This window comes from Podarcis melisellensis, assembly GCF_964234715.1.
Source record: "Podarcis melisellensis genome assembly, chromosome: 4".
Taxonomy (NCBI): domain Eukaryota; kingdom Metazoa; phylum Chordata; class Lepidosauria; order Squamata; family Lacertidae; genus Podarcis; species Podarcis melisellensis.
The window spans coordinates 73,547,696-73,574,862 of record NC_138531.1 but is presented as its reverse complement, the minus strand read 5'-3'; the positions used below and the strand labels follow the sequence as shown (position 1 = coordinate 73,574,862).

Genomic DNA, 27,167 nt, shown 5'->3' with positions numbered 1-27,167 from the left:
AACTCTGTCCTCCCAACACACCTAATCAGGCAACACAATTGCAGGAACCAAAAATGTCAGCCACCTCATCAAGGGTCAATTTACTTGTTCATCTTCATCATATACATTACTCTCATCTGTCAGAAATGCCCTTCCACATTCTACACAGGGCAAACAGCCTAGTCCACGTAGAAAAGAATCATACGGGCACAAATATGACATCGGAAATGGTAGTGTTCAGAAACCTGTGGGAAAACATTTCATTCTACAAGGATGCTCTGCTATTGATCTTGAAGAGGCCAAATGTGAATAAAGGAATTTCAAGGGATGGGTTCCAATGTGAAACTCCTGGATTATATTTAATCAAGAATTTCAGTTCTATTCATTTGGATCTGAGTAGAGACAATGGTTTCATATCCTGCTACAAGTGTTAATTCACTCAGCATTACCATCTTGATTGTTTTATCACCTATTACTACACTTGTTTTGTACACATTATAGCTCCAATTGAATTGTAATTGGCACTGTTTCTTGCATTTCATTTTCCTCCAACTTCACTGCTTACACACACACACACACACACACACACACATCACTAATATAATATGATTTAAATATATATATGCAACTGAGTATGCATCTTCATACATCTTGTGAAGTGGGCTCCAGTCTATGAAAACTTATAGCATGATAGTAGTCTTTAGGGGGCTACAGCACTCTTGTTGTTTTGATGTTCTTAAAGTAATGGGAAAGTCCTTCCTCTGCTCAGGACCCAGGGGAGCAGCTGCCAGTAAGAGTCAACAATGCTAGACTGGATGAATTTGATGGCCTCTCCATTTTCAACATCCATCCTGAAATTTCCAGTGGGGCTCCCAAAGGTAATGTTCTGTACATACACATTTGTTCTTTCAAATGGGCATCTTGGAATGCAATAAGAACCCATTTGCAAGCTCGTCGCCTGGAGATCTTTCACAGCCCCAGGGAAATCCTGCAGGATGAAAAGCACAGCACAGCTATCTGAAGCTCTGTTTGAATGCACTGGGGGAGAAAGCCACACTTGAAATAGCTTTTCAGTCTCCTTCTGTAGGAGTTACAGGTTGGTAGCCGTGTTGGTCTGCCGTAGTTGAAACCAAATAAAAAAATTCCTTCCAGTAGCACCTTAGAGACCAACTAAGTTTGTTATTGGTACGAGTTTTTGTGTGCATAGCTGCACACGAAATCTGAAGAAGTGTGCATGCACACGAAAGCTCATACCAATAACAAACTTAGTTGGTCTCTAAGGTGCTACTGGAAGGATTTTTTTGTTGTTTTTGTTTCTTCTTTAGGAGGACAAGCAGAGGAGTGGGGTTGTCCACACAAAATATGGCGGCTCTTGAATCCAGGTGGTGGTCAGGAAGCAATACGCAGCCTGAAAGCTGAGAGCTCTGAAGGCAAGAGACGTTCAAAAGCCAACAGCCCTATAGGCAGTGGAGATCTCTCCTTTAGTGCAAATGGAACACTGCCCCACCCATCACAATCTGACTTCAGTCTCCACCACCGGATGGTGCTGCCTTTAAGTTTCATCCTTCTCAGTCTCAGTGTTGCCCTTGTAGGACTCAGCAGAAAAGAGGATGGGAACAAAACTAAAATTAATTAGCTCTGCCTGTCATTGGCTATGGTTTTCCCTCTCATTGGTCCCTTGCCTTATGCCCCACCAGGTCCAATGGACACCAGTCACCACTGCCTGCAGCATGGGAAAGCAGATGCAACATGATGAAGGGGTTTGTCCAGCAGGACACAAACTGTTCCAGGCTAAGGAACTAAACACAGGGACAGGTTCCCACAAAGGCAATTTCGTGTGGTTCCCACTTAGAGGCAGGCTTACCAATGCAGCTAAGCAAAGCCTCACAAGTAAGCATGCTTCTGTATATGTATCACTTTACAGCACAAGTCTGATGCACATTCAAAAGCACAGCAGAATGCTTGTTGGCACCATCTGTCTTCACTGATCACTTTCAATAAGATATGCAAATGGACATCCCCATCCACAAACAAGAACCAATGAGTCAGATGTGGACAGCGGTGTTGGGTGAGCTGCAGCAGATAGGACTCCGCTACCACTGCAGTGCAAGTGACTGAGGAAAGCCAAGGAGGCCTTGCCTTCACCAGCAGCAAGGGAGGAAGGTGTTAGGTCAGATACCCAGCTGCCAAGTGGCCAGGGGGATCCTGTGCAGTCTGGATCCATGCTGCTGGTGTGTCACTTTCCTGCTTGGTGCTGAATTCCTGCCTGCCTCATTATGCCCTGCTAGCATTAGCAGGAAGAAAATGCTGCTATGGGTTGATGAGACAGACATTAAGCTGGCCTGCAGATTATTAGTGCCTGCAGATTATTAGGGCGATGGGATGGCTGACTAAGAAAAGGTGATTAGTGACCCATGAGTGTTGGCTTCTCTGAGACTCAAATATTTTTCCAAGAAGTCTCCCCAGTGACCCTCCTGGTCCACTGGAGCTCTACAGAACTGACATTGCTGATCTCAGTATCTTACATACTAGTAATTTAAGAAAAGCTGGTTCAGCATTGTCATGAACACAGGTCACTTCTGGAAACTTGCTTATTCATTCTGATTCATTTGCACAAAGTTTCTGCAGAGGTTGTATGATGTCCATTGTTCATTGAGCATTCACACCCTGATTTGTTTGTGTCAAGGTTATATGGCTTTCCACCAATCTAACGTCATCCCACATTTTCCCATAACTTTCCTTACAGCAAAAAGTCTATTTTGTGTTGTGTTTGAAAGTGGGTTTGTTGTGTCTGAGAGTCAGAACACTTTAATCCACTTTAACTTCACAAACCTCAATTTGCCAGTATTTAAATGAATATTGGCAGTCTGGAGGCATCCATAGAGCAGCAATTCACCTGAAATGTGGGGGAAAGTGTATTGTGTAGGCAGTCTGCATATGTTGCATGGTTAGTACAGCAGAGGATGGCTTTAAAAGTAAGTCACGCTTCCAAAATAACAAGCTGACGTTAAAGAATATTAATTCATTTAGAAGCATTTTAAAATAAGCTTTCAGTTTCTAAAACTTGAAGACTATTTTAAATTTTAGGAGCTTGAGGTACAGAAAAAAACACTAAGATGGCAAGACCTGTGATTTCATAAATAGAATGTCGGCAGCCCTGAGAAAATTCACTATTGATCAAACTTCTTTGGACAAAAAAAGAAAGAAAGTCCTCATTACATGTATTCCCCAGAGTCCTTTCTGTCATATATTGGAAGAAGGGAACACTCTGTTCTTCTTTCATGCCCCCAAACCTCCTCCAAGGAATCCCTTGTCAAAATGACTTCTACTAGTTGCCCAAAGGACTGTATTCAGGCTTGTTAACCTCATTCTCCAATCCACGTTATCAAACCTACAATCTTCATAATATTTCTACCTCTTTTTCATGAAATACGTAGATCCATGACTCACTATCTAAGATTCCCAGTTCAGGATAGGATGCAGTCATTATTTTGGCATCATTCTCGCTACCTCACCCTCTACTGTTGTGTGTGTTTCTCCAACAGTTCCGTATACTGAAATGCAGCAATCATTTCCCATCTGTTCTTCCACTGTCTTCCTGGATTACAATAAGAAGGTACAGGACACTGGAGCATCTCTGCTTCTGATGGGTAATTCAAGTTAATACAGAGCTGATAGGGGGAAGAATTAATGTGTTTCAGCAACAAGGACTACCAGAGGGACCACCAGAGCCATCTTCCCCCACTGATCCCATAGCAGGTAGCACACCAACAATGAAGGAGCCTGGGTTGGCATCATTCCTCCCATGGAAGAGAAGAACACTTTCATCTCCTCCCTCTAGGAGGAAGATACAGCAGAAATGCACAGATAGATGCTCTTTTACCAGCCTCACAGGTGAAAAAAGTGAAGTGATTCGCTTATTCTGTGTGGCCACAACCAACCACTCTTTGTATCTGGAGGACCTACATTCAAGTGCATGGATCCAATCGTTTGGTTTTATGAAGCATAAAGTGATGGTGGGACAGGCACGTGACTTGAAATGGGGTAAATGAAGAATGTGGAGGCGTCAAACACCTTGGAAGAGCACTGGTCATAAATGATAGGTTTCATAATCCTGTAAAGAAGTAAGAGAAACTGGACAAACAAGATTTGGGGAGAAAAGTCTTAGGGAGCAAAGTCCCCTGGCCAGGGCGGGGAGATGGAGTTCCGATGAAATAAATGGAGAAGACATTTATAAGAATTGGTTTAGGCATTGCAAGAGAAGCTTGGCTTCTGTAAGCAAGCAAACCTTGTGCTTCTGATGCAATATCCAAAACCATTTCTCAGAGGACCTGAGGCTCATCCAGCCATGGAACAAGGGCAGCTCGTAAGGAATTTCGGCCCTTTTTGTGAGTCTCTTTCTAATTCTGTGCAGATTCCTAGGTTCAGATGAACAATGAAGCAGGACCAGTGGTTGAGAATATGCCTTGTATGCAGAGGGTCCAATGTTCAACCACTGGCATCTCCAGCCATGGCAGTTTCAGGACAGGGACTACAAAATGCCAGGCAAGATAAACAAGGAATTGTGATCCGATATAAGGCAGCTCCCTATGTAATGAATGACTAGGGGTGGGGGAACGGAATTGTCACATGCAAAATGTACCTTTCCCCATTATTCAGGCTGATTGCTAATGGAGTAGCAGGATTCACAGAGGGATAATCCCCTTTTCTAGTTGGTGGTGAGAAACAGAGACAATCTAGGATTCCTACGTTGTAAAACTTGGGGAGTGGAGGCAACTAGCCACCTTTTTCTCATTTTCATTATTTTATTAATTTAAAAAGTATGTACACACACATAATCAAATACACCCACACATGCAGTGGCTCAGGGATACAAATACTAATTAAAGCAACTACAAAAATTTTCAGCCTTATCCAAAGAATCCCCCGTATAGCTGTTTTGTCAGACAGAACGAAAGGGATCATGTTATAAAAATCAAAGATGACTGATATCTAATAGCTGAGAATGAAACGCAGAGGGAAAAGATTTGCCAACTGTATCTACTAAAATAGCGAAACATGGGCACAGGAGGCAGGAAAAAACCTTTCACGCTTTCTGAGGTGTGGAAGCAATTTAGCACCAAGGACAGTTGCGCTTAACCTAGCTAAATAGTGTGAAGGCACCAGGATAGAAGACTGCGGCTTCTGCCTCCTCCGCCCTGCAGCTCTCTTAGCAGGATTCTTCTATGCCGGGGCAGATGTTGTTACTATGGTCAGACAACCCACAAGTGATGAAAATAGCAGTTTTCCTGATCCTATCCCCCAAAGGTACAAGAACCAGTTGCATCTGTAGGAGATGGAGTTTTGATTTCTGCCTCCAAGAGTTTACAGCAGGCATAGGCAAACTCAGCCCTCCAGATGTTTTGGGACTACAACTCCCATCATCCCTAGCTAACAGGACCAGTGGTCAGGGATGATGGGAATTGTAGTCCCCAAAACATCTAGAGGGCCGAGTTTGCCTATGCCTGGTTTACAGCCTTGGTTAAGCAGTTCCAACAAAGGGAGCTAATCAAAAAGCTCAGTGACATCAGACAACCTACCCTATTTAATAAATCAGGCAGGCGAAGCCTTCTGAGAGGAAGAGGAAAGGGGCCCATGTTACAAGTTTATACCAGATGTGCCCAGAAAAATGATGCTTGGGTACCAGTTCTTCTTGGGATGCTTGAACACTGAACTTTGCTTTATACGGGTGGAGCATGAGCTACTGCTGCTTATGGCAATGTTCACTCCATCCACTGAACAGAAGGGTGCCAAGTTCAAAAACTGTATCCTCCCTGCTCTTGTTTTGCTTGTGCTCTGTTTGTGGTGGTAGTGTTTTTAATTTGTGTCACTGGAAATAGGAGCAATTAACATTCTGAGGTGGTGTTTACGGGTTCGTTAAATCAAGCAAACATCCCAAGCAATTAGAGGAAAGGGGAGGCAGGTGAATTCCCAACGGCTGGGGAAGCAGGTACCTTGGTGGACGGGTTCGGGATGTGCACTTGGACCTTTGTTCCTGACACCTGGCAGCAACCAGAAGCTGAAAGGAAGTTCCATCCTTCCAGCAGAAACATAAGCAACAGGTGCCACGCCTTTCCTCCCCCCTGCCTGCAAAAGCCACCCTGGATTGACTGGGATTGAGAAGTCAATGAGAAGGATGGGAGGGAAATGGTTGAAGGAAAGAATATGTGCTACAAGACCTTGAGGAGAAGAAAGGAGGGAAGGAAGATGAGCAAGAGCAAAAGGCAAAACGGTACAGACAATGACAAAGAGAAAGCACCAAAGGGGTGATGCAGGAGGGATGCACACAGCCAACCGATACTGAAGCAGGAGATTGGAGACAAACCTGTCCAAGCTTGATACAAGGGCATTTTCCCTAGCAAACCATGCAGCTTTGCGGCGATTCCTACACCCCAGCTGTGTTAGTCCCAGGACTGCCATGGTCCCAGGCAACCTCCACATCTGCATTTCCCCCGGACCGGCACGGCTTTCCCTTACAGCATGGCTGGCGGCAGCATGTCTCTGTGGAATTAGTCCTGTCAGGGAAGATATTGATTTGGATGCTGATGTGTTAATACGTGGCTGCTTTCAGCAAAGCTTCCTTCCTCCCTCCATCCCAGACAATAGACTGGAGGACTAACCTGCCACTAATCACACAGGAGGTGTGTCTATGGCCAGACGTGCTATGCAAGGGGATGAGGCAGCCTGCAGAGAACACGGAGCGTCTATTGTGCTCCTTACATGTCCTAAGCCTATCCCAAGATCCTTTTAAAACCACAGCATTGGTGACTACGGATATGAACATTCTTTATGTGCACAGTAGCTATCAACTCAGACACGGCCTCAAAATATTTGCACGTTAACTGAGAAGTCAGAGCAAAGATGAAGAATAAAATACTGATTACAGTATTGCTTTTTTGCGGGCTCAGAAAAGTTCTTTGGTTTCTTGTCCAGCCAGAAATTTGTTTTTGACCTATGTTACAGTCATAGCATGTGTTGTCTACAAGATAGAATAGAAAAGCAAATTATTTATTTATTTATTTACTTATTTATTTATTTATTAAAAGTTATTTGTTTTTGGCCTTTGTGGGGATATATTCTTAAACAGTTTCATTTGTCTTCTATCAGACTAGTGACTTGCCAAGTTGTCCATGGGCAGGATCTCAAGGTACTTAGCGCTGGAATTGATTAAACTTGGTTTAGTTGTTTGTTGTTGTTTAGTTCGTTTAGTCGTGTCCGACTCTTCGTGACCCCATGGACCAGAGAACGCCAGGCACCTCTGTCCTCCACTGCCTCCCGCAGTTTGGTCAAACTCATGCTGGTAACCTTGAAAACACTATCCAACCATCTCGTCCTCTGCCGTCCCCTTCTCCTTGTGCCCTCCATCTTTCCCAACATCAGGGTCTTCTCCAAGGAGTCTTCTCTTCTCATGAGGTGGCCAAAGTACTGGAGCCTCAGCTTCACAATCTGTCCTTCCAGTGAGCACTCAGGGTTGATTTCCTTCAGTATGGAGAGGTTTGATCTTCTTGCAGTCCATGGGACTCTCAAGAGTCTCCTCCAGCACCATAATTCAAAAGCATCAATTCTTCGGCGATCAGCCTTCTTTATGGTCCAGCTCTCACTTCCATACATCACTACTGGGAAAACCATAGCTTTAACTATACGAACCTTTGTTGGCAAGGTGATGTCTCTACTTCTCAAGATGCTGTCTAGGCCTGTCATTGCCCTTCTCCCAAGAAGCAGGCGTCTTTTAATTTTGTGGCTGCTGTCACCATCTGCAGTGATCACTGAGCCCAAGAAGGTAAAATCTCTCACTACCTCCATTTCTTCCCCTTCTATTTGCCAGGAGGTGATGGGACCAGTGGCCATGATCTTCGGTTTTTTTATGTTGAGCTTCAGACCATATTTTGCGCTCTCCTCTTTCACCCTCATTAAAAGGTTCTTTAATTCCTCCTCACTTTCTGCCATCAAGGTTGTGTCATCTGCATATCTGAGGTTGTTGATATTTCTTCCGGCAATCTTAATTCCGGCTAGGGATTCATCCAGCCCAGCCTTTCGCATGATGAATTCTGCATATAAGTTAAATAAGCAGGGAGACAAAATACAGCCTTGTCGTACTCCTTTCCCAATTTTGAACCAATCAGTTGTTCCATATCCAGTTCTAACTGTAGCTTCTTGTCCCACATAGAGATTTCTCAGGAGACAGATGAGGTGATCTGGCACTCCCATTTCTTTAAGAACTTGCCATAGTTTGCCGTGGTCGACACAGTCAAAGGCTTTTGCATAGTCAATGAAGCAGAAATAGATGTCTTTCTGGAACTCTCTAGCTTTCTCCATAATCCAGCGCATGTTTGCAATTTGGTCTCTGGTTCCTCTTCCTAAACTTGGTTTAGGTCTTTAAGCATAACTGCCTGACTGCTAAAATGTCGAAAAATATACAGGGCACAATATATGCCCCCCAAAGTACAGAGAGAGAGAGAGACCCCCAAATACTTCTCTTGAGGGTTCTTAGCTGACTTCAAGTGTATTGAAATGAATCTGTGTTTACATTCTGAGCATGTTTGACTGAATCAAGCCTTCTGAATTCCATGGGAAGGGAGAGAACAGTAGCGCATGAGTAAGAATGTAGTTGGAAATGTCAATTAGGACACAGCTAGCTCCTGCTCAGGTTCCAGCACAAAGAAAAGCCCGGGGGCACTTCTGACAGAGAAACTGCCAGGGGGGAGCAAAGCACTGTACATGTTCCATTACCAGCTGCCCCAGGGCCACATTACAGGTAAGCGGAAGCTGTGAGCAAGTGCAACTAATGCTGGCATGGATAAAGCTAAGAAGCACAAGGGTCTGGAGGGAAGGGCTTTCCCCCAGGAAAATGGTTCAAGAGTTGTTCTTGTTTTTTTGCAAGAGATCCATCAGTGGGTGCCTGTTACCTGGGGAGGTACAGAGAGGGACAGGGTGTCTGAAATGAGAGGGTTCTTTGGCATTATCTCTCAGCATTCACACAAGGTTCACCTGCATTCTTTTCTTCAACACTCTCCTCCAAGAAAAGGGGGGGGGGAGAACCTTGAACCAGCAGATTCCAGAAAAGTGCAGCCCTTCACTTTGCGATGGTATGCAAGGATATTAGAACAAGTACAAGTCTCTCTTGTGCAGCTGTAACTTTCTTGGGCAAACTTCCACACGAAGTCCTCCCACCACTGCAAAGTGATTTGAAGCCGAGGTAGCACAAAGGAAATACATGTGCTTAACTCTTCCCTTGATAGTCACCCTCCTCCAAGCGACTTTTTTTCTGCTGTAGTTGTAGGCCCATGTTTACTTCACAAATGTTAGTCTGGAACTATACAGTGCTAAAAGCAGCTGGGATGGATTATCTGGGTAATTCTCCTTTTCTCTGTATCTTCTGTAAACCTCTTATAGATTGAAAATATGTTTCTTTAAGCAGAAGAAAACAGCATAGATAGGTAGCGTAGTTTGCAGATGACATCAAGTATTTAGAATGGTGTATATACCTAAGTGGACTGAAGAGAAAAAGATCTCTTCAGACTGGGTGAATGAGCAACAAAATTATACATGGAATTTGTCAGGGGGGAAAGCCAAACTAGGTGCAACTTTAATTGTATGGATGCAGTTAACACGCACATTTTTGTTTCCCTGTCACAAACTTGACAAAATTGGCTTTCCAAAGCTGCCATTTGCATTTCAAGCAGCAATGGTCCCTAGGGAGGCTTCCCCTTCAAATGCTTCTCTGAAGCTGATTTTTGTGGTTTTAGTTCAGAATGTGGCAGGAAAAGAACAAGTTCTCTACCCTCCTGTATGGTCCTGAAGCTGCTTTGAGGCCCCTGCAGCTGCTATTTATGTAATTAACACCTGTGTGCTAATTGCGTTCTCAACAGTGGCATATTTAGTTTGACCCCCAGCATAAAGTGACCAAGACTGAGGCAAAAGCAAAAAAGAAAATGGGCTAATCAGGAAAGGGGCACTGGTGGCAGCACCATCACATTGATTCCAGAGGTCATATTCAGGGTAGAGCTACATAGCTGTCAACTTTCAGATTTGAAAATAAAGGATCAGTAGCCTCGAAAATAAGGGATCAGCAGCCTCACCTGTCCTGGGGATAGTCTACAGGATACCTAACAATCCAGGATAGCAGCGGGAAACGGCGCTGGAATAAGGGAATTTCCCGCAAAAAAGGAAGGTTGACAGCTATGTAGAGCTATATCCTTGCACAAGAGAAATAACTTTCCTCCTCTCCCATCTCCCGCCATAAATCTGTCCTCTGGGTTCTTTCAACCCTCCAGAGCAGATTTGGGAAAGGTACAGGGCGTATGCAGGGAGAAGAGAAGAGAAGAGGGCAGTCCTGCTGTGCAAGCAGAAGTCGTTCTGCTCACCCAACTGTTTAGTTCAATAATACCACCCATATCTAGCATTGGGAGGGAGGGCACATGTTAGAGTATATTAGGAGGAAAATACAAAGGCAATTATTCAGGACAGACAAAAGGAAACATTTCTTCACACATAGATAAAACCATGGAATTCAAGCCATAGGATGCAGAGATGGCCACCAACATGGTTTGACGTATTCATGGAGAAGGCTATCGATGGCCATGTATTGCCTCCAGTATCCCAGTGACCTACTGAAAACTGCCCCAGGCCCACTTTATCATATAGCTTCGTGTCGCCATATTTCTCACTGGGATTTATGTGTCAGTCTGATTATGCTCCCTCCCCTTAATTTGTCTTCACAGATCCTATTTTGATCATCAAACCCGTATTTGCTCTACAGAAATGAATGAACAATCACCCCAGCAGAAGGAGCTAATGATACACAGGATGCTTACAGCAAGGATAATTAGGCATGTTGCTAACTTGTTCGGAATAAACATGTGTGCGGCAGAGCAAACCACACACAAAAAAAAGGGAACAGGAAGTGATGAGCATAAGGCCAGAGCAGAAAGAAAGTGGCAGACATTTAGAAGCAGATATGTTAAATTGTAGTCATAATGGAAGGTAATGTCTTAAAGCCTACTGGACCAGAACTGGACCAATCCTGCATTTAGATTACAGTCTGCCAAAGGGGCATCAGGAACATAATTTCAAAAAAACAGCAGAGAAGGCAAAACCTATCTCTATTCAAGGTTTCTCTTGGCAGAGGCGAAATCTGTGTTTCTCTCCTAATCTGTCTATACTTGCATAACTCAGCCCTTTTCCTAGAGTCTGGGATTGGGTATGGGGAACCTTTGGCCCTTTGGTTGTTGCTAAACTACTGAATGTTGCTGATCATTGTTCCTGATCTAGAAGGTTATTCCAATAGATTCCAAAGAATGCATGGGAGGAGTCACATCATGGCTCCACCCCAAACCATGTGACTGAAGAACATTACAACAAACATTAAGCCTCTGTCTTTGTGTTGGGGGAACCTGAAAGCACAGGGTTCTTGGTCATGCAGAAAAGCCCTCTGCACATATAACGGTGCACGCAGGCCTCTTTGTAGTGATAGTAAACATATGTAAGTCAGGAACGGAGGCTAGCATGCAGTTAACCCGCCCCCGCCCACCATACACATTCTAGGAGTAAGGACATTGTGATGTCCTCTAGCTATTTTGGACTCCATCTCACATCATTCCTAACCATTGATCATGCTGACTTGGGCCAATGGGAGTTGTAGTTCACAGAATCTGGAAGACACATTAGCTGCTATTCTGCTAGAATGAAGATCTGAATATAGTGACTGTGACTGCAGCCTCCTTAATAATTAAATTAGCATCCATTCAGTGGGGAATGTGTCTTTTGAAAATTGTAAAAAGTAGAGACAGAATAATCTGTGACAGACACAATTCTTCACTTTTTTATTCTGATTCTAGAATACTGAGGAGTTTCTATTTGAACTCCTGTTCAGTTGTCATATGTTCCATGCATCCACACAATTTGATGTTCCAAAGAACTGTAACTCACATCAGCAATAGTGTGTCCAGTACTGTGGACACCACTCCTTTCTTGGTGTTCTTGCTCTTTGTATATGATCTGTGCCCAGTCACTACATTTAAAAGATAGGGTAGTTATCCAATGTGAATTGCTAACATTGGCATGTAGGTACAATGGACAGTACCACTGAGACAAAGCAAAGTATCAGAGGCCATAGTCAACATTTCAGTCTGTTACAATTTCTTGTCATAAATTTGGCAATATATGTTTCTGAGCAGTGATTGGGTTTTTTAGGTTATCCAGCTGTCTATGTGCCAGCAAAGGTCAGCTCCTTGTGACTTCTTTGCTCTTCCCAGCAGATCACTCTTGACAACAGTTTGTAGTTCCATTGTGATGCATTACAACACCCTCAAGTGTGAGCTGTAGGCAATAAGCAGTGGTGTTCTATCTTGTCGCTTGTGTTATTTCTGTTGAAGGAGTTGTATTCTGGGAACTGACCTGGCCCTTGAAATCTGGTACTCAACTGTGTTGCCATGGTATTTAAGAAAGCGGAGATCAAATTGCTCAATTTGTTGTCACTTACTAATTTGTATAGTGATCTGAATCTATTAAAAGGCATCATTCTGGAGCAGATGCATTGAAATCCATTCAAATCTCATTCTGCCTTTCACCATTCTCTCACAAATTTAGAAGGGGTCAATATATAAAAATTGGCTTGATTTGCACTCATTTCTGTAAATTATCATGTTTATGCAGCTATATACCGAATTCCCACCAAAAATTTAATTTTGTATGTATGTATGTATTAAATTTCTATCTCGCCCTTACTGCCACGAGAGCCCATGGCAGCAAGCATCAAAGCAACAAAACAACACAATTAAAAGTAAAAAAACATACTTAAAACATTTAAAAACAATAGGAACATCCGAAAACTTTTAAGAATATCTAAAAAGATGTAAACTGTTAGAATATTTAAAAGCATAGCTAATAATTTAATTTGAACGTTGCCAAGAATAGCATCTTTTAACCAACAAATGCCTGGCTTAACAGGAATGTTTGAGAACTCCTCCTAAGGGAGATCAACACAGCTCACCAAGGTAGCATTCCACAAGTGGAGAACCACCAACAAGAAGGCCCTGTCACAGGTCAGTGCCAAAGCTAGTAGCCAATGGCAGCACCCAGTGGCAACACCCAGCAACGTGAGATTGGTAAAGTGGGAGAGAGGGAACCTACAAAAGGAGAGAGAGAGATCATGACAATGCAAGTTCAGTTATTCTGCTCGAACTAGCAAGCAACCATCTCAAGCAGATGGCTGTGGTCAATCTCCCTGGGCTACAGTGGGCCTTCCCAAGCTCAGCTCCAGGGAGAACTGCTTCTATTTCAACTCCTCTGCTCCTGCTCCAGTGCCTGGCTCAGGAAAAGAACTACTATAGCACCTGTCCTTGAAGGATGTTCTGTGAAGCCCCTTTCAGGGAGAGACGCAAGTGTTCTGCTGTACCTTCCTAGCCAGAGAAGAGGGGTAGTAAGTGGGAAATGTTCGGCTCCTGCAGTGACTGCTTCTCCGGCCCTGAGAAGTTGTACAATGCAGGAACTTGTTTATTCTGCTTCCGCTTCACTATGTTTGTGTGGGGAAGTTTGGGGCTGTGGAAACTGGGATCAGGGTACTTCAAACTCCAAATCTCCCCCCAATCCCAGACACCATAAAATTTGGCAGGCTTCCTCACTGCTAAGACTTAGGGACCTACTGAATACTTTTCTTGTGCCAACAGGCCTATTGAATTGATTTCCAACTCCCTCAACCATTCCTCATAAGGCTTGGATTTCAGGCCCTTGATCACCTCATTCACATTCCAGATTGTCAATATCCTTCTTAAATTGTGGCACCCAGAACTGGACACAGTACCCCAGGTGTGGTCTGACCAAGGCAGTATAGAGTGGTACTATTCTTCCTTTCACCAGGACACTATACTGTTGTTGATGTGGCCTAGAATAGCATTAGCTTTTTTGCAGTAGGGGAGACCTAAATCAAGTGATGTGGCTAAAAGGGTAGGTGATGGGCTTGAGTGCAACCATGTGCAGGTTGTCAGCTGGAGCTTTCTACCTACTAGGAGCTTGATCATACGTCAACCAAGGGAATTCCTACACCCTCATCTTTCCCATGCCTTTTCCCCAAGACACAAGCAGCAGCTGGAAGAGTGCTGATTAGGTTTAGGGGAGTGAAGTCTAAGGGTAGTTGGAGAGAACTGCAGAAAGGTTAAGAGCAGCCAGACAGCTCAGAAGGCAAGGGACGTGAGTGGATGGGTGTACATTGACAAGAGATTATTTGGTCTGTTATGTGGTCTGACTTCCAAATTGGTTAGGAAGGAGCTATAAATATAAGCAAATAAATATTAATAAATAACAGGGCCATCAACAGACAATAGCAAATTTCTCTATTGGTTATTGCTTCAAATGAAGGGAAGCTAATCTTCCTTTATGGACGCTATAAAGTGTATTAGTGCCCCTAGATTATCAGTTGATTAGAACAAATAGCATGGTGTAATGGTCTCAGGTTCCATTTGCATTGCCAATTTGCAAATTCAGACAATACAAAATGGGAGTGGAGGGGGATATTAGGTGAGCTAAACAGGACCTATAGTGACATTAACATTTCCATTACAAAATGGAAACTCTGGAACTGTTATGATAAAGGCTGTCTCTACTAAGTTGAATTTGTGTGCCAAGTCAAAGTTGGGAGCAGAATGCCTGACCAGATGGCCCTTTATTCTGATCCAGCAAGACAGCTCTTACATTCTTAGGATGCTACAGATATATAGCAACATTCAGGGAAAGTATGTGGTGCAATCCTCTTAGGGCAATACATTTGTCCTCCCACAAGCATCAGTGCCGGAAAGGTGATACCCATTACAGTCATAGTGCAGCTTTTGATAGTGGTTCAGATCAAATAGGATATTTTTCACACTAGGGGGAAAGATTCACTTGGGGGGGTGAATGTGACAGGGTCATGAAACTAAATCCTGATAAGTTAGAGGCCTTGTGGGTGAATCGTTTACTGTTTGAGATCACAGAATTGTAGAGTTGGAAGGGACCCTGAGGGTTATCTCATCCAACCTCCTGCAATGTGTATGTCAGTTACCTGTTGTGGACAGGGTTGCGCTCCCTCTGAAGAAACAGGCACATAGCTTGGGAGTACTCCTGGATCCATCATTGTCACTGGAGACTCAAATGGCCTTAGTGGTTAGGAGTCCTTTTTACCAATTTCAGCATTAGCTGCAGCCATTCCTAGACACGGATACCATAGCTAAAGGGAGCCATGCACTGATAACCTTACAAATGGAATATTGCAATGCACTTTATGTGGATTATAATGCAATGACAGCCACAAGTATAGACGGATGAAACTCTTGTGTAGAGTTCAAAGGCCATACTGGTGGTCAACTAAGTTCTGCTTGGTAGGTTCACAATTACATAACCATCTGGCATGATAGTAAGGCATGGGGTGAGATCTCCAAACCAAATGAGGTGGTGCAGAATAAAAAGACTAGAAGATGAAGGCCAAGGTAACAAAACAAATTAGCAATGGTCTTCTGAATGCTCACACTGTAAGAAAAAGAAGAGTCTGCTGCTGGATCAGGCTAGTGGCCCATCTAGTCCATCAGTCTGTTCTCACAGTGGCCAACTCGATGCCCTTAGGAAGCCCAGAAGCAAGATCTGAACACAACAGCATGCACCCCTCTTGCAGTTTCCAGCAACAGGTATTGAGAAGCATGCTGAGGCAGAATGTATCCATCAGGGTTAGAAGCCATTGATAGCCTTATCCTCCACTAATTTGTCTAATCCAAGCTGCTGGCCCATCTTTGCCTCTTGTGGAAATGAATACCATAGTTCAGCTATGCACTGTGTGAATTAACAAAGCAGCCTTTGCCAACCAAGTGCTCTCCAGACGTTTTGGACTACAACTCCCATCAGCCCTAACCACCGTAGTGAAGGCTAGAGTAAAAAGGTAATTCAGGGCAGGCATAGGCAAACTCGCCCCGCCAGATGTTTTGGGACTACAATTCCCATCATCCCTGACCACTGGTCCTGTTAGCTAGAGATCATGGGAGTTGTATGATGAGAAGAAGAAGACAGTGCCACTATCACCAGTGCCATATTTCTTAGCTTCCTGTGAGAATCTGCCCGGCTACTGTTGTTGGGGAACAGAAATACAGGGCTAGATGGCCCTTTGTTCTTATTCAGCAGGACAGTTCTCATACATTCGGGGGGGGGTGCTAAAAATTATAATATGATATTTAGAAAAGGCATGTGGTATGGTCCTCCTTTAACATGTAAGACTTCAACATGTAAGAATGTAAGAGCACATTACTAGCTGCTCAAAAGAAAATGCTAGGATAACACAGTAAGTCCTAAGATGAGCAGGAACCAATTCCAACAGAGTATCCATCCAAACATTCCAAAGAGTGGCTTCAAAGTATGCACTGAGCATGATCAGCCAGCAATCTCATCAGAGGGTCACTTTTGTGCAGCATTAGTGCAGTCACAGGTATACCACTGGCATAGGGCAGTATACAAATTTACTACTACTACTAATAATAATAATAATAATAATGGTAGAAATTATTATGAAAAGGACTGGAAAATTAAACAACCAGTCTCATAATCTTCATTTAGAGCAACACATGCAGTTCTGGACAATGTTCACCTCCTTTTTCATAATAAACAAAGATGTAGAAACACTGGAAGGGTTTTTTTTAAAATAGTAATAAAAAAGAATGGAAAATGAAACAGACAGGGCTTCTTAGCTTAGGAGAAAAATGAAAACCGAGAGAGGACAAGGGGTAGGTTTTAGAGAAACATGATTGGTGTGAAGAGAGTAAATAAAGGGCAACAATCTTGAAATAAAAAAGGTCCAAGGCCATCCACAGCAGATGTAAGACAAACAGAAGAAATTACTCTCTCACACAACATATAATTAACCTGTGGAACTCATTTTCACAGGACATTATTGCCTTCAGCAGATAAAATAAGCACACGGAGAATAGGTCAATTGATGGCTATAGCAAGCCATAATATCCAAATTGCAACTTCCATGTTCAGAGACATCACTTCTCTGGCTATCAGATGCTGAGGATTAATGACAGTGGGTGGGTATTGCCATCATGCTGTGCTTGTCAACCATCATGCTGTGCTTATATCTGCCACTGTCAACCGAGAGAATGCTGGCCTAGAACATTGGCCTGTCGCAGCATAGCAAGCCCTCATCCTTGGCCAGCCTAGCCACCCTAGAGATGACCATTTCAGACTTGCTTGGGAGGCACAGTCTCTGATCGTTATGGTGCTGCCCACAGACGAAGTGACGTATTTCCTCCAGTTGGAGGGCGTAAATTCATGTAGCTTGCAACACAGAAAACCAAAACCCACAGGCTCCGTGGAAGGTTTGCAGGTGTAATCACCTCCATTGTTTTAGTATCAAGCAGAACGAAGATGGGTTGTTCAAAGAAGCTGGCCACAAGAGAAACAAAGGCAGAAGAAAAAAGGCAGGCCAGATAAAAGGGCTAAGTATGCTCAAGGTCCACAGCAGGGATTAGCAACCTGGAAACATGAATCACACAGGAGAGGAAAAGCAATCGGAAGCAGAACAGATGGGTGTGCAAAAGGAAATGAAGAGCTGCAGGAGACAGTGCTATTAACTTTATTCAAGAAGAACAAAACCTTTATTGCACCAAAGACAGTTAAATCAATATTTTCCCAATGCTATTTTTCCACAGAAGCAAATGGGTGTGTTTTCCCACAGGGATGCTGCATTACCATGAACAGGAAGGATGGGTTGTCTACATAATGGCAAGAAAGGGGAGAGATGCTGTCTATGAGGCAGAGTCTAAAAATGTGGAAATTGCTTTGTAAATTGTAAGTGGAAAAGCTCTAGGGCAGGGAAGAGTACCAGTAACGCAGCTGCAGCACCTATCTTCATGAAGAAGTAAGTGATGCTGCGTAGGACAAAGCCTTGCAGCATCAGGTTCCTCACAGGATAGGACATCACTGGGCAAGACAGGACATCATCCACTCTCACATAGTGACATGAGGATATCACATTTTGGTTTTCATTTGGTTTGGGCAGAAGCGCATGGAAGTGTAGATCCATAGTAGAACTGACTCATACTTCCCATGCACATGCATCATCACTGAACACTTCAAACCACAAAGACTCTGCTATTACTCTGGCCTGGGTTATCCTAAAAGTCTCTGTCCATAAGAACAAGATCGATGGCATCAGTCAATGATTTTCAAAGAAATAAAATAAACGTGTATAGCACCATATACACACCACAGGATTATTTTGCTGCAACAACACAAAATAAATAAACAACAACAACAGTTTGTACCCAAGAATACTAAGTAGAACTTAGTTGGATACAACCCAATAAAGAGAATTATCATAATCTATCAAAATCAGATTCCCTTTGTTCAGCAAAAACCATGAACCATCTGTGGCCCAGAGACTCAGGCACCAATCCTACAAATGCAGTAACTCTTGCTCCCTTCCCTGCTGTCTCATTGAATTTTCTTTTTAAAACTTCCTTCCCACTCAAAGCTCCACCTTTTGCCCATCTCTTCTCCATGAGATCCAGCCAGGACAGCACTTGTCTGGTAATAAGCTATATTCAGTAATTAATGTTTTCACAAATTACCGAGAAGCGAAATTGTGGGCTTTTTTCCCCCTACACAAAAGACTCTCGGTGAAAACATGTGTGACCTTGCATCTAGGAATTCAAAACAGTTATGCAAATGTTGTCTAAATTAAAACGCAGAATCCCCATGCGAAGTATTAGCTCAGAGTCATAGAAAGAGAGATTGGTATACAGGGAGAACCATGCTCAGCGGAAATCCAGCAAGAGAAAAGTAGAACCAGAATGTGCATCTTTGGGTTGCCAGACATGGGCAAGAAAAGCTCAACCACCTTTCTGACTGGATTTTCACTTTTTGAAATATGGCAACCCTAATCTAGATGTCTCAGTACTAATGGTTAACAAAATGGTGGGCATAGCTCAGTAATCTCTGTTGATCTGAGTTAAAGAACAGTGTAAAAAACAGGACCAATAGTAATACTATTTTCCACTCAAGTACAAGTATCACAAAGTGCAAGAATTCCCTCGCCATCTTCACAGTATTAGGCACTGCATTTCTGATATGCGTGCATTTTAGTCATTTGGGAATTATCAAACCTATCAGGAATGAGTTCCAAAGGTCAGCTGTCCTCTTCAAGATCTTCACACACAGCGGCAGTAGCATAGGGCCTGCTTCCCCATGAAGCAGTTCCATGCATCTGATTATGCACATGGGGAGAGCCTATCACATCACACAAGTCTTTCCCACCTGACTGGTACCTAGACAGGAGGGGAAGTCCATGGGAAAGGGCCCTGACCATGGGGCTGCATCACCCACATGGAGTTAAACAGGCCCTGGGATTGCATCACAGAAAAGGGGCTCCCACACCACTATGCATGAAGCAAGGGGGGGGAATACTTTCTGTAGACCTGCAGCAAATTTCTGTATATTACAGTTTCATTGCTCTAGAATTATGTGAAACTGTTTCCTTCTCCCTTGGTCCAAAACTACACATTATTTTAAACACAGCAATCATTTTCAGATTATAAAATGGAGCTCCATGGGGAGATCCAAAGACCTTAAAAGGGAAGGTATGAAATGAATACCTTCCCAACCTCTGCTAGTGTGTGCCAGCAATGTGAGAGTCAGTGTGCTATGGTGGTTACAGTCCTGGACTAGGACCTGAGAGACCAGGGTTCCAATCTCCACTCTGCCATGAAGCTCGCTGGGTGATCTTGGGCCAGTTATTCACTCTCAGCGTAACCTACTTCACAGGGTTGTTGGGATGATAAAATGAGAAGGAGAACTATGTGTGCCACCTTGAACTCCTTGGAGGAAACTACAGATGTAAATGTTATGTGACTTCGGTAATTCTTAATAGATATGCATAAGATTAGTCTGCCTATCTCAGCTGGGCCAGAAGCTTTTCCAAATGAATTTGGATTCCTGTGTAAACACACCCACCCGATGACACTGACCCAAATGCTCCTTTCCTTTTAGCAAACCATGTTTTCATTTCTCCCCAGGCCTCCTTCACATGTGCACAATTGCATAGATGTTGCTCCGCTGCATTGTTATCCAGTACAACTACAGCTTGTGTATGAATACTATAATCACATGAGAAAGGGCTAGTGGTCAGATGAGAAAGACCCAGACAATTATTACAGTCCCATCAGGCATGGTGGTGATTGAGAAGTGAAAGGCCCATGGAATTGGCCCCAATCGTGTTGCTTGGGAAAACACACATTCCACAGCAAGGTGAGTCAACAACATGTAGAAATGATTCGGTATGATTAGGTACAGGCATACCATTCAATATGGAAGAGTACATTTCCCATGTTTGTTGTTCTTTACTTGTGTGAACACTGTCGACTAGTGTGATTCTGAACCTTCCAATTTTTTTAGTATTGTAACTTTCTAACATCTGTTGCTCTGTTTCTCATCCTAACTGGATGTTAACTCAGGAAATTGTTGTTCAGTTGTGTCCGACTCTTCGTGACCCCCATGGACCAGAGCACGCCAGGCACTAACTCAGTAAATAGTTCTCATCTTTATCCAACATTTCTATAAGCAAAAACACAAAGCAAAACACCCTTCTTGCATAGGAGGCTGCTTACGTTCTATTGCCTTTCAAGTACCTTGTCAAGTTCCTCAGTGTTGTTCCTGACACATCTTGTAACACATGAAGCTTTCAGGTCATGGGGAATGTGGCCTATCATCAGACATCCCTGAAAGTCACTCCCTTTAGGTGTTAGCAACTGTTGTCATGCTCTGACAAATGTGGTTTCAGGCTGCTTCATCCATTTGCTGATTGTTGCCTGTGGAAACCCATTCCACAGTGAGTGAGTTAGGCCCCACTCTGGCATTGTTCTCTGTAGCCTCATGGGCCCCACCAAAATTGTTCTTCAGTAGTTGGTCTGCACAGTGCAGCAGTAAGATATACAAGCGCTGAATCATATGACATTTTCTGGTTGTACTATTCCTTTCCACATTAACGCCATGCCTTCATTGAAGCCCTTGGTGCAGACATGAGATGAAGTGAGGAAGTAACTCACATGATCCATATGCTGTGACTCTTGTAGACTATAGGCAAGACAACATGGAGTAGTTTTTTGTGGTGGCAACCACTGGTGTGAGCCAAACCCTTTCCCTTTGCATTAAACCCCCTTCTACCAGAACTCAGTCACTTGGTACCATTGCAAAGAGCAGTCATGACCCCTACTTCTGATTGCTCACTTTCATGGGGAGTTACAAATAGATGCCAGTCCTGAAAACTAGGCCTCTATGGGAGTCAGGCATGGGCAAGTTCTATATACAATGCAATGTCCTTTTTTTGAAAAACTTTGCACCCTGAAGGTATATGAACCCATTCAAAATGGGATGTCAAAAACTCTCAGTTGACACACAGCAGGAAGGAGGAGCCTGCAGGTTATAAACTCAAAGATCATGGGAGAAGCTGAGCCCTTTGATAATGTATGCCTCTGTGGTGTGGGACAAAACAAAGCTCAGGAGTTGTGCATAAAATCACGCCATGGGGCAGGAAGAGACTACCCAGGCTGCAAACATCCTCTCAGTGTGAGCCACTTGGAACCTGCAGTTTATATGCTCCCTGTGTGACTGAGAAAGTCAATCATTTATAGAAGCACATATTAAGAACAGAACAAGCAGAGGTTTTGGACCATCCACACCCTTCAGCACAGTGAAAGGCAAAGCACTCGAGGCAGCCTCTGACCAGCAGAGCCATGCCCCCCACAGCATGGGATAACTGTTTTACAAACTAATCACAGAAAGAGAGGGTCAAAGGTCTTAGTATTTTACACACCTAATGTGAAAAAGATAGGCACAGCATAAAAGAGCTGCAGACAAGGGGGTGTATTCTGAATTCATATAATCTGTGGACATTGCCTTTGCAACAGTCGCATCATCTTGCTCTCACACAGGAAGACAGCCTCAGGTTATACATTTTACCTAAATGTGGTGTTGACTGAAGAAGTGGCTGGGAGAATTCTAAGTTCTGAAAACCTTTCCAACATGGAAATACAATCTCCATTTGAAAAACTGCTTTCTTTTGCTCAGCTTAAGAAAGAAAGCCCTACACCAAATTATCTTCTCTAGAAACAGCTCGAAATCATGACTGTGGGTGTGGTTATGGACAGATGTGCTAGCATAGCCATGTTTTCAAGGTGTTTCTTGGGAAGGGCTTTATTTCCCTTATGAAATATGCTTTAAAAACTCTTATATCAGAACTCTGTAACTCAATACAATTCAATACAAATTCAAAGAACCGCAAACGCCCCTTTAGTTCTGACATGTGGCTATGAATGCTGATGGGAAAGTTGTACCGACAAGGAAAGGATGACATCTTCCACTAACCATCTTGGTTCCCTTTTACTTTATGGAAGAACTGCTTTCAATTAAACCTCTTGGGAAGCTCATCTATGCAAAGGGGGATGGGTTACATTAAGTGATTTATGAAAAATCCATTTCTATAATAACCAAGGAGTTCAGAAATTGGAGGGGAGGGAGAGAGGAGGAAGAGAACTGAGACTGAATATTTCCATGCAGATGCTTGATTTATAAGAAATCTTCAAAGACAATAGTCATGGATGGAATGTAAGATCCTCAAAAGCCTCCAGCCACAAAAAAACCCTCTCAAGCTAAAATTAAAAGTTTTGAGAAGCCGCGTGTCATGTCTGTCTGCAAGATAAGCTCTAGCCATGATCTACAGCCAGTGCCAAGTGATATAGTTCTGTGGGCTTTATTTGATGATATTGCTGTAGCCCATTATATCAGGGGGGAAATCAGCTGCAGATGCTTGAGTTTCCCTCCCACAAAGAAGGGAGATGGCTTCACCTCCTCCCTGCCTCAGTATTTAAAGGTACATATCACCCCTTGCAAGTTTGCAACCTCTGCATTATGCAGCATAAGTAAGGGTTTTTTAAAAAAAAATGAGACAGATGATACCCTGAAGAAATAAAACCTCCTCTCTGGTGCTTACTCCTGTCTTTCTTTCCATCTTCCCCTGTACCTTTCCGCCTTCTTGGTGTTTTAAAAGGCACTACACTATCCAACACTAATTGCTGAAACAGTTGCCTAACCTTTGATTGCTCTACAGTTGCATTAAACAGTGTCCAGATAGATAGATAGATCCTAGCTTGTCCATGCTACTCCTGTGGAAGAGGGAAGAAATGCAGGCTCTCCCTTCTTCTTCTTCCACCTCCTCCTTGTACCCCTCCCCTTCCTTTGATTTCATGGGTGTGGCAGGGTTCAAACCTCTCTTTCTCTCAAACACAAGTGTATTGCATCAGGGAAGCAATGAATAAGGCAAGGATCCTCTCACCTACAAGTGGGAAATGCTAGCTCTCATTTAATCACCCATTCCATCCATTACTGAGCACTTTACCCACATAGTATTTGTCTGTTCCAATATATAGTAGAAAACAGGAGAAGCACAGCCATTGGTTAATGGAACATATATAAAGCACATTTCCAAGCACAGAGTACAATATAAACTTTAGGATTTTATCTTCGAAATATACTCAAATCTAATCTCCAATTATTCTTCTGCATCACCTTTCAGCATTTTAATGGTGGTGGGTTTTTTTAAAGGAATACAGCTGCCAAGGTGTTAGAAATATAGGTTGTGCCTCTGCAAGGCCAGTTAGGTATAATGTTTCATTCTGTGCATTCCGGTTACAGGCACAAACTATAGGCATAGATTTTGAAGGGTGGAGGCTATAATTGGATATATGTACTTCTACATCTATCCTTCTAGAATACCACATATACATTCAAATACATATGATCAACATAGATGCATGGAAACAGATATGTACCCACACCCAACTCCCAGCCCCCAAAAGAATTCTGCTATTTGTCCTTTTGCAAGCAAAAATACAGGAGGGGATTCCCCAGGAAGCAAATAAACTTCCCTTAAATTTGGAAACACCCACTTCAGATCACGGTCGTCTGTTATCTGGTTTTCCTTTTCTGCATAGTTGAAAGGAAGAGCAGGAAGGGGGTCAAGCATGGGAAGAGAGGGGTTCCTTCATTTTCTCCAGGTTTGGTTTATAAGGTATAGGTTTGAACTTCTATGTGTTTTATGAGCATGATCTGTGTGTGCGCGCAAGCAGTATAACTCTCAGGGTAGAACGGAGATGCATGTGTGGGTGTGTCTGAATAGAGGTTTGCACCTGTGTGCAGTTATGTCTGTGTGTATGAATGAGTGGGTATGTGCATGGGTGTGTCTCTTTGTGTCTGCAAAAGTATGTGCACTGAATTGTATATTGATAGGTATATTTAGATGTGTGGGAAAATGCTCTATGTGTGGTTGCATCCATGGAAATGCACTCAGGGGTGTGTAAAGGGGTGTGGCTGGTGTCTGAAAGAGTGCCTTTTTCTTTTCTTTTTTAATCCAGCACAGATTTATAAATGTGCATGAAAACTAGGAAGCATAAAAACCCACCCACATACATAGAAAAAGTGTAAGAGCATAACCATGAAGTGGGTAGGATATTAGCCATGTGCTCTCCTTTGAAAAGATGGTGACTGTTCCTCTTACAAGCCTATCACTCCCAAAAGCTTCAGAGGCTGCTGCTACCTTATTTTAAAATGTGTTAAGCCTCTCCACTCACTGCTGTGTCATTTTTGCCTTCCTCCTGCTGCCTTTTCATCCCACATATGGCTACTGAATATGCTCTGCTGGCTGACTGCAACATGTTCTATGTCCACTCTGCTTCAGGATTTAGTGAATGTACCACCAACTGGAGTGTGTCTAAAACACACACACACATTTGGAAATAGATGCTATTGCAAGTGGAAGTTCCCATTCACCAACCCCACCCTAGAGATCTTCCAGACCACCTTTCTAACATACATGTTGCCTCGGAAAGGCATGCCGCTTTTCAAAATCCAGATATTCAGTAGTCACAAATAACCATTTCAATCACCACAGTTTCCACCCACCCAACACCCTAGATGCTGCATTATGGAACAAGCTGATATACTGGAAGGAAGCTGCCAGATTTTTTTTAAAAAAAACAACCTACTGAGATTTCTCTTTTAAAACCTATACATATACAAAATCCATTTTCCACACATCAAAGACACCAAAATCCTGGTCCAGTTTGAATAAATCAGAAGTTAGACCACATGATGAATAAGATAAATTCCTCTCCACAAAGAAGGATTTGGAGCAGACTTGACCATTGACCAGCAGTGGAGTTTAAAGGTGTGTGGAGGGGAGGGGCAGAAGGCTGTCTGAGGGCGTCTTTACCATTTTATCATTAATTGCTGGAAATGAAATGCCTTCTCAGTCTTTCCACAAAACCCTACTTGCTCCCCCCCCCCTCAAAACCTTGTGGGCCAACAAGAAATTAACCAGTTTCCACCAAGTTCATATACTCTTCCATCTTCCCCATCCCACCGTAGCTGAGAGCTAACAGAGGCGTGGTCCTCTGTCTCTTTTGCCAGCTGGTGCACAGTTATCCAAGTGTCCCCGGCATGAAAGGAATTGCAGAGGGAACCCCAGCCCACACCCCTAATCTATCCTAGCAGCTCATTTGTTTCCCCCACCCCTAAGAAAAAAAAATTAAAAGGCAATGGGAGGAATGGTAGAGCTATTCTTCTTCAAGTTGCTTAAAGAAAAGGAGGAGAAGGAAAACCTACACCCATCTTCCAAGCTCCTTCTAATCTCTATCAGTACAATCACAGACAGAAAGCATCTCTCAGCTAAGATTCACATGGTAGCTCGGGAAGGGGGTGTATGAAAGGGAATTGCCTCAACGCTCCCCCTCTCCATTTTCCTCTCTCCTTCCTCCCATCCATATCCACACACCCTCGACAAATCCGAAATAGACAATCCTATGCCACGTACATTCCCACGACCCCCCTCCCCCAGGTGTGTCTAACAAGGATATCCCCCTTATTGCTCCCCAGTTCTGATCATTAGGCAGCCTTCCCCCCACCCACCCACCCGCCAACTCCACGGGAGGCAGAGAAAGAGAGAGGAAAAACCACCCCTCCGTTGCATACATGGAAGGGGTGTGATCTGAGCCTTTCGTGGGAAGATGCTAAAGAATTGCAAAGGAAGCAGTTTCCTATATTAAGAAAAAAAAAGAATCTTTCTTTCTCTCCTGCACGCAGATCCAACGCACATTAAGCCCACAAGTCTTAGGAATTTCTCGGCGGAAAAGAGGTATAAAATCTTCAGCTCTACCTGTTTTGTTCTTCTCATACAGCACAGCATGATTGTATTGTCCCCTTTCTTCCTTGTTGTTCCTTCCTTCTCCTCTCTCCTTTTTCCTCCTCTCTCTCTCTCTCTCTCTTATCTCTCCCCCCACCCTCTCCACTCCCTCCCCTCCCTCTTTCTCGCTCCTCGCACACACTCACACACACGCACACCCTCACTCTCACAAACACGCCAGGGCAGTTAGCAGCAACTGTAAGGTCCACAGCTATTGCTCATCACACATGCTCTCTCGCTCGCTCTCCCCCTCGCTCCCTCCCTCCCTTTCTCTTTCCCAGAATTGTTCACTGGCAGCTCTCAGTGACTAGTCACTTCCCCACCCCCAGCCCCCTACCACCACCAACACCACCACTATCAAGGCAGCCACCCCCTCGCAAGTCCTCTGCCAGCCTCATGAATATTTAAACCTATCCAATCTGGACCCAATTACCCAGCGACTTTCCCACTGTACAAAAATTGCGGGGTGGGCGTGGGGGGGGGGAGAGAGAGAGAGAACATTGCAGTCTGCTCAGGGGGTGTGGCAACGTATGATTGTCAAAAGGCAGCTGTGTTTGGTAGTGGGTCGTTTAAAAATAAAAAAGGTGCAGAACTCATTCACACCGTAGTGGTTAGAAAAAGAAGCAAGCAGGGGCCACAGAGGTGTGTCTGTGTAAAAGAAAAGTAGTAAGTCAACGGCTAATGCATGCCGTGTGTTACCAGCGTGACGTGATGTGGCATAGTATAGACTGGAAGACAGCCCTGAGGGTGGGCTGCACCCTTCAGCCACAGGCATGTATAACAACAGTACAGGCAGATTTCACAAACACGCTGGCAACCAGAAAGCGACATGCAATTGCATGGACGGCGGCGAAATCACTCGTCTTTAAGATGGGTAGGATCCTGTTATGTGCTTACCCAA

General features: G+C 43.6%; 1 protein-coding gene and 1 long non-coding RNA gene across 2 annotated transcripts in view; one reads left to right on the top strand and one right to left on the bottom strand.

Annotated features, from left to right (window-relative positions):
- The window catches only part of GAP43 (growth associated protein 43), a 55,439-nt gene extending 28,888 nt beyond the window's left edge, over positions 1-26,551 (bottom strand). The window contains exon 1 of the mRNA XM_081908569.1: positions 26,240-26,551. Coding sequence (XP_081764695.1) covers positions 26,240-26,269 — 30 coding nt within the window. The 5' untranslated portion in view covers positions 26,270-26,551. The remainder of the gene's footprint in view (positions 1-26,239) is intronic.
- Positions 8,523-11,403, top strand: LOC309368481. Its single transcript, XR_014167773.1, has 3 exons — positions 8,523-8,773; positions 9,299-9,369; positions 10,740-11,403. It is a non-coding gene; the product is annotated as an uncharacterized lncRNA (long non-coding RNA).
- Positions 26,552-27,167: the final 616 nt, after the last annotated feature.